The sequence below is a fragment of the Elephantulus edwardii genome, unplaced genomic scaffold (genome assembly GCF_000299155.1).
Source record: "Elephantulus edwardii isolate Elephantulus edwardi_28Jun2011 unplaced genomic scaffold, EleEdw1.0 scaffold00005, whole genome shotgun sequence".
Classification (NCBI taxonomy): Eukaryota; Metazoa; Chordata; class Mammalia; order Macroscelidea; family Macroscelididae; genus Elephantulus; species Elephantulus edwardii.
In genome coordinates this window covers 20,553,187-20,561,854 of record NW_006399755.1, presented here as the reverse complement: position 1 = coordinate 20,561,854, position 8,668 = coordinate 20,553,187, and the positions used below count along the sequence as shown (strand labels likewise).

General features: G+C 38.8%; 1 protein-coding gene across 1 annotated transcript in view; it reads left to right on the top strand.

Moving 5' to 3' along the window:
- The window catches only part of LOC102847908 (cytochrome P450 2J2-like), a 45,779-nt gene that overhangs the window by 16,123 nt on the left and 20,988 nt on the right, over positions 1-8,668 (top strand). Inside the window, exon 5 of the mRNA XM_006879832.1 lies at positions 3,469-3,655. Within this exon, the coding sequence (XP_006879894.1) occupies positions 3,469-3,655 (187 nt within the window). The remainder of the gene's footprint in view (positions 1-3,468; positions 3,656-8,668) is intronic.

The window sequence follows — 8,668 nt, the reverse complement described above, 5'->3', positions numbered from 1 at the left end:
GAGGCTGTAAAAAGTGAAATGTATGCAGATTGGCATTCTAGGGATCAGTGAACTGAGATGGACAAGCATGGGCCACTTTTAATCAGACAATCTCAGCTTCCACTCTGCTGGGAATGAAAAACTGGGGAAGAATATTGTTGTTTCATAGATAAAATGACAATGTCAAGATCCATCCTTAAGTACAAAGCTGTGATAGGATACTATCCACATGAATTCTAGGAAGACCTGTTGATATGACTATTATTCAAATATATGCACCAACAACTAAAGCCAAAGAGTAGGTGATTGAGAGTTTCTACGAACTTTTGCAGTCCAAAATGGACCAAACATGCAATCGAGTTGCATTAATCATTGGGGACGGGAATGCAAAAGTTGGAAACAAAGAGGAAGGAATGCTGGTAAGAAAGTATGGACTTGGTGACAGTAATGAGAATAGAGATTGAATGAGGTTTGTGTGCTCAAGGATTTATAGCAAATGTTGTTGTTGTTGTTATGTGCCATTGAGTTGCTTGCAACTCATAGCGACCCTATGTATAACAGCCCTAAACCCTGCTCTGTCCTATGAGAATCGCACTATCTCTGACACTCCCATCCCGATCACCCCAGTCACTGAATCAATCCACCTCATAGAGGGCCTTCCCCTCCTGCGCTGTCCCTCCATCCTCCCAAGCATGATCCATTCCTCAGGTTGCATAGAGGGGGCATAAAGAAAACTTGACTGGCAGAGAAGTTGGACAGCTAAAGAGTCCATAAAACTCCCTGCCCATTTCCCAGGTAACATTGAAGACCCCAAAACTGTGCGGCCTCCATTCAGCCCCTCAGGCCTGCAGCCCTCGGGTCAAGGAAAACCTATCTATACACCAGTCCTATAGGACACATCACCTTTGCTTGGGAAACATTACCACTAAACTTCAGAGACACTGGTCACAGCATCAGAAACTACCAGCAGCTGATGTGTTTGGAATGAGAGAAGACAAGGAAGCTTCAGATATAAGCTATCAGATCAAGGGCTGGTCAATGGGAGATAGATGTGAAGGGAGTGGGTAGAAGTGGATGGGTATCCTGGTGGATGGTGGAGCAGGGGAATAAGTGGGTAAAGATACGTGTGCCAAAGCAGGGACAACACTGATATGAATGGTTAACTCCACAATAAGGGCTATATCTTTCACTTTTTCTATAAAATGCTGGTCTGTCTGATACTTCTCTAAATCTGAACAGTCGGATTAAGACAGACTAGGAAGAAAGATTGGCCATCCACTTCTGAAATAGCGGCCTCTGAAAACCCTATGTACCTATGTAATAGCAAATACCTATTTCAAAAAAACACAGGTGGCAACTTTACACATGGACCTCACCTGATGAATTGCACAGCAATTACTGTTGCTGTTGTTGTTATATACCATCAAGTCACCAGCAATGCATAGCGATCCTGTATACAACAGCTCTGAACCCTCCCTTATTCTGAGCCAGTCTTAACTGTCTCTGACACACCTACCCCCATTACTCTAGTCACTGTGTCAATCCATAGCACCTAAGGTCTTCCTTTCCTATGCTGTAGCTCCATCTTTCCAAGCATGGTGTCCTTCTCCAAGCATTGATTCTTTCTGGCCTCATATCCAAAGTATGTGAGACCGAACTTCCAAATCCTTGTTTCCAAGGAGCAGCCTGGTTTTACTCTCTTGAGGACAGACATATGTGTTCTCTTGGTATGTTCAATCCTCTTCTCCAGCACCATAACTCAAAGTCATCAATTCTTGTTCTGTCATCCCTAGACATTGTCTAGCTCTCTGATGCATTGCAAGTAATTGCAAAGACTGTGGACTGAATTAGGCACATTTTAGTCTCCAGACTGACATCATTGCTTGTTAGAACTTTGGAGAGGTCAAGCTGAAATTGTTCACAACCTCAATCTCTTTTCCATCTATCATGGCTTTATTTGTCGAAAGAATCATTGGAAAAGTGCAGTATCTGCAGTCAAAACCAGATGAGATGCCACTTGTAGAGGAGATTATCAAGTTTAAATTGAAGGTGAAGAAAATGAAATCTACTTTACAAGAGTCAAAATATGACCTTGAGTCTATCTCAGTAGAATTTAAGAATCATCTCAAGGGCAGGTTTTACCCATTGAAGACGGATGATTGAAGACCAGAGGAACTATGGGAGGATCTCAAAGTTAGCATCCATGAAGAGAGAAAAAGGTCATTACAAAAAGGAAAAAATAAATGAAACATAAAACACCCCAAAGTGAATAGAGAAAAAACAAACCCCACAGTTAGAACAGACTGAAAATTGCATCAGAATGTAGAGAAGCTAAAACAAAGGGAAAAGATGCCAAAGTGAAAGAGCTGAAAAGATTTCAAAGGGCAGCTCAAGAGGCTAAAACAAAATATTATTAGAAAAAGTACAAAGAGCTGGAGTAAGAAAATAAAAAGGGAAGAACTCACTCAGCATTTCTCAAGCTTAAATAACTGAAAAGCAAATTCAGCCTCATGTTACAATACTGAAAGATGCTTTATGTGCAATTTTGAATGATCCAGGAAACATCAAAAGTAGATGAAAGGAATACACAGACTATCTGTACTAAAAATAATCGGTTGACATGGAAAAAATTCAGGTAGTACCATATGAACAAGAGCCAATGGTGATAAAAGATGAAGTTCGGGCAGCACTGAAGGCATTGGCAAAAAATAAGGCCCCAGGAATCAATGGACTACCAACTGACATGTTTCAATTTACAGATACAGCCCAGGATGTGCTCACCAGTTTATACCAGGAAATTTGTTGTTTATAAGGTCACTATGAATCATGCTCAACTTGACAGCACCTAACCACAACAACAGTGTCACTATGAGTTGTACTTGATTTAACAGCACCTAACTATAACAATAAGAAGCTTATAGCAAGATTCACAGGACCAAGTAACTACACAGAGTTTTCTGAGTGGAAGAGAAATTCATCAGGAAATTGAGAGTCAAAAAATGAAACAAGAAGAGCGAACTGGGGGTAGGAGGTTGAGCAGGGAGAGAAGTACAACAATAAATGAATGAATGGAAATACAAAGTCTCTGTAAACTTTCATTAAAATTAATGAAAGTTTTAAAAAGGGGAGAAAGAAATGAAACAATATGATGAAACTGTTTCATATTCACTGAAATAGGTTAGGATGAGATTAATGGTAGGATAAGAAAACTTCTGGAGGTTTTTAGAGCACCCGGGTAAGATAAAATGGTAGTTTGTCCCAGTAGGCTTGAACTATGACATGTAGTTGGCTGGGTGAAAAGTGACTAGAACCTGGACATATTTTGGATAAAGGATATAAATGCTATTCTAGAATGGTTAGAAAGAGACAAATGGAGAATGTATCTAAGGTTTAAGTGTAAAAAGATGAAAAAATAGTGTTTCTGTTGTCTGAGAATAGGGGAAAGTGGCCCTATGTTGTCTCAATGATTGTTTGATTTTTATCAATCAGCTCTACAATATCTTTCCATGGTTAATGAAATTCCTTCCGGGACCACACCAAACAGTCATTAGAGACTGGGAGAAATTGAAATTATTTGTTTCTGGCATGATTGAAAACCACAAGAAAGATTGGAATCCTGATGAACCCAGAGATTTCATTGATGCTTACCTCAAGGAAATGACAAAGGTGAGAAATCGCAGATGTTCCCTATGTTTTGTTCTTTCAAAACAAATAGAGGACCATTAGCTTGCTGTTATTTTATGTAACAAATGATCATAAATTTGGTGGTTACAAGAACAAAAATAAATTTTTTCATAGCTCCACAAACTGCAAATCTAAAATCAGGGCAAAATTTGGACAGGAGTAATGCTGACTCCCTCTGGAGGCTCTCGGGAGATTGCATTTCTTGCCTCATCCAGGTTTTAGAGGCTACCTGCCTGATCTGGTGGAAAACTTTCTCTGTATTTCATCTTCAAAGCCAGCAGCATAGCATCTTCTCACCTCTCTGGTCACTGCTTCTTTCTGGTCTTGTCTCCCTACATCTAACATGCTCTTTATGAAAACATTAGACCATCTGGATAATCCAGTATTGTATCTTCATCTCAAGATACTGGAAAGTACCTTTTGGATGAATTAAAGTTTATCTTAGACCCATAGATTCTGATTTGATAGACTGAAAAAGAACAGAGTAGAACAGCCTCATAGAGATTCCAAGCTCTTTCATAGCTGCTAGTGTGCTACCTCTGTCTTTTAATTGTGATTTTTAATAAAAGCTTACAGAAAGCTTGGGTTACCACCCATTCATTGATGCACATTTTCCTTCCTTCCCCTTTCCCCCCATCTCCCTCCATTCATTTTGTAATAAACTTCTTGATTCAGACTGTTGTCATGCATAGAATGCAAGTCACACATCCCTTTCAGACAATCCTTTCCTTCATCTGTTCCAGTGCAATGTTCATTTTCTATGCACTCTTTTCCTGTTCTCCTTCCCCCATTGTCAATCCTATTTTATAACAATGGTCTTATGAAGTATTTGTCCTGTTGTGACTGAAATATTTCACTCAGCATATTATCTTCATTCAGGTTGTGTAATGTTTAACAAGTTCATTGTTTTTCAATGCTATGTGATATTCTATTGTGTGAATGCACCAGATTTTCTGTCCATTTGTTTGTTGATAGGCAGTTGGGCTATTATTCGCTATTGTAAACAATATTGCAATAAAAAATGAGTGAGCATACATTTGTTTGCATCATGGCTCTAACTTCTTTAGGATATATTCCCAGTAATAGGATAGCTGAGTTAAATGGTATTTCTATTTCCAACTTTACGAAAAAGCACCAGAACACTTTCCATAGGGATTGTACCATTTTGCATTCCCACTAGCTGTGAATGAGAGTTCAATCTTTCAACATCCTCACTAGCATTTATTGTTTACTGCCCTGTTAACTTTGCTATTTTTGCTAGGGTGAGATACCTTAATGTTGTTTTGAGACCCCTTACCTTTCCTGTATAAAAGTCAACATATTCACGAAACTTAGCACACACATTGATACATTATCAGGAAGTCCACTCTCTAAAGGGAAGCATCAGGCTCGGTAAAGTAAAATGTCAGTTAAAAAAGAAAGACAAAGATCCTCAATGAGATGGACTGAGATTGTTGCCACAATGGGTTTAAATAAAACAGTGGCTGTATAGATGGCAAATGTTGGAGCAGAATTTCATTCTGTTCTGCTTAACTTTATTCTGAGTTGAAACTAGTTTAATAGAACCTAACATTTAATTGTGCTCATGAGAAAGCTATTCCTAAATCAAGTAGCTGTTGTTTGAATGAAGCAATAGGACACTTCATGGTTTAAAATTAGGAATGGTGTATGTCAGGGTTGTATCCTTTCTTTATACCTATTCAATCTGTATGCTGAGCAAATAATTCATGAAGCTGGACTCGATGAAGAGAAATGAGGCATCAGGATTGAAGGAAGACTCATCAACAATTTGCATTATGCAGATTACATGAAATGTAAGTGCTTGCTGAAAGTGAAGAGGAGATGAAATGCTTGCTGCAGAAGATCAAGGACTACAGCCTTTGATACGGATCACATCTCAACGTTAAGGAAACAAAGAGCTTCACTACAAGACTAATAGTCAACATTATGATAAATGGAGCAAGGATTGAAACCGTCACTGATTTTGATCTTGCTTGGAGCAACAGTCAATACTCCTGGTACCAGCAATTAGGAAATCGGGAGACATATTGCACTGGGAAAGTCTACTCTCATGAGCCTCTCCTAAATGCTGAAGAGCAATGAGATCAGTTTGAAGACTTAGGTGTGTGTGATTCAGGCCAAGGTCATGTCAGTAACCTACTATATATCTGAGAGCTGGACAATGAGAAAGGATAACAGAGAAATAATTTATGCCCTTGAATTGTGGTACTGGAGAAGGATGCAAAAATGTCCCATGAACTCCCAAAAGAACAAACTGATATATTTTGGGAAAAATCCAGCCAAGAGTGCTCCTTGGAGGCAAAGATGGCAAAGCTTTGTGTTTCATACATTGGACATGTAGCTAGGTGAAGGTATTCTTGGAAAGGACCATTATGCTTGAAAAGATGGAGGGTCAGAAAAGAAGAGGAAAACCCCCAATGAGATGAGTTGACATGGTGAGTTCAGCAATGGCCTCTAATGTGTCGGACAGGATGAGAATGACACAGGACAGGGCAGGGTTAGGTTTACTGTGTACAGGGTCGCTATGAGTCATACCCAACTCACTGGCATCTAACAACCACAACAACATGAAAACCCTAAAAACAAGATATATAAAGCACGATGTGCATATGTGAAATGCAATGTATATATAAATAATAAAAATATTAATAAAAACATTTTTAAGAAGAAAAAAAAATCAAACACCAAACAAACCCAAAATAAAACAATCCAACCTGGATTGACACAGTAACTACATCAATGGGCTCAGGTTTACCATGAAGATGGTACAGGATATATGACAAGGTTCAGATCTGTGGTCACTGTGAGTCATACTTGACAGCACCTCAAAGCAACAGAGACCTCTGGTGGTTTGGTGGTAAAGAGATGAGCTGCCAGTCCGGAAGCATGAATCCACCAGTTGCTCCTTGGCAGAGAAATGGACAATATTCTCTCGTGCAATTTATTGCCTCTGAAAACCTGGTAGAGAGTCAGCTGTGAGTCGATTCCTACGCTATGGTACACAACAACAGCAAAGTTTCAGGGCATGAGCAGCACTGAAAGTTATTCTTCAGCCTTCCAAATGAAGTTAAAAAAACGTGGCCACTATTCCAATGTGAAGAAGTAATATTAACTCAAGATCAATGAGTAATAAAAATAAAAATAAAATGAAAGTAGAGTCTTAATGATATTTTTCTGACAACTCTGGAAATAATTAAAGTACCTTCTCATTTCCCTCACGACTAAACACTAGCCATATCTAAAGATAGATATACACTACAGGAAAAGCAGAAATCGAGCATGAAAGCCCTGTTAGCTGTGTGGTGGTATTTATTTCTGTTACCTGAGAAGACCTGAGTGATTAAGCTCTCAGCTGCTAACTGAAAGGTCGGTGCTTTGCCTTGCCAACCACTTCCATGGGATAAAGATACAGCAATTGGATTAAATTAAAAGTACGTCTTTGGAAGCCCTTTGAGGCACTTGTACTCTGTCGTTTAGGGTCACTGTAAATCTGAATCAATTCAGTGGGATAAGGTTTAGATTTCTTGATGCTTAGTTACCTATTCTTAGCCTCTATTTCAAACAAAAAAATTAAAGCTAAATTGGACTCCAAAGTTTAACCTAAGGGCCTCTCACCAGCCCAGATTTGATTATGACTCATTCCCTTTCCAGCAATGTAGGCAACAAGAAGGCATGAAGAAAGTGAAATTGCATGTATGGGCTTTGAGCCAATGTCCCTGCCACTTCATATATTGGATGAATGTTTTAAATTTTAACTCTTCATATTAATGGTTCTCAGGGGGAAAAGGTGCATTTCTTTCCGTTTCTTTCTTAATACCTACTCAACCAATTTTCTGAACAAATTATTTGAGAAACTAGGCTATATCAAAAGAATGTGGTATCGGGATTGAAGGAAGATTCACCAACAATCTGTGGTATGCAGAAGACACAACCATGCGTCAGGAAGTAAAGGGAGCTTGAAACACTTGCTCCATAAAAGTAAAAAACTACAGCCTTCAAGATGGATTACTTCTTAACATAATAAAAATCCTCACTATTGGCCCAAAAGGCAACATCATGAAAATTGGAGGAAAGTTTGAAGTTGTCAATGTTTTCATTTTATTTGCATCTACAATCAACATCCATAATAATAATAGTCAAAGTATCAAAAGAAGTGTTGTTCGGGGAAAAGTTACTTTCAAGGACTTCTCCAAAGTGCAAAAGATTAAGAATGTCACTTTAAAGATTAAGGTGTGCTTGATGTAAGCCATGGTATGTTCAATTGCTTCTTATGCACCTGAAAGTTGGACAATGAATAAGGATAACAGGAGAAGTGATGCCTTGAATTGTGTAAAACCATGCTGATTACTTGTTGAAGGCCATGTACAAATCAGGTGTCTCAGCATGAAGCCCAGGAGGTTAGATCCATTTTACGTAATAGGAAACTGAACCATGAAGATAGTAACTTGCTTTAGATTATACTACCATCAAACGTGTCACTAATATTAGAACTCAAAGCTGTGTTTTTCACATCCCATTCTTTATCCACTTTATTAATATGTTTTTCTCAAAGTAGACATCTAAAAAAAATGTAGACATCTAATAGAAAGATTGCTCTGTTTTTCAATTACTGAAGAAGTTGTTGTGGTTGTCATTGAATCGACTATGACTCATAGCGACCTTATGAATAATAAAAGCCCTGAACCCTGCCCTATCCTGAGCCAATGTCATTGTCTCCAATACAACTGTTCCCGTTATCACAATGACTCTGTCAACCCATCTCATCTAGGCTCCTCCTCTCCAGCACTTCCTCCACCCTTCCAAGTGTGGTGTCCTTTTCCAAGGATTGATGCCTCCTAACAACATGCCCAAAGTGTGTGAGACAGAATTTAAAAATCCTTGCTTCCAAGAGGCAAAAACCTGGTTTCACCCCTCTCCAGGACAGATCTGTCCATTCTCTTGGCAGATCAATACTCTTCTCCAGCATCACAATTCAAAAGAATCA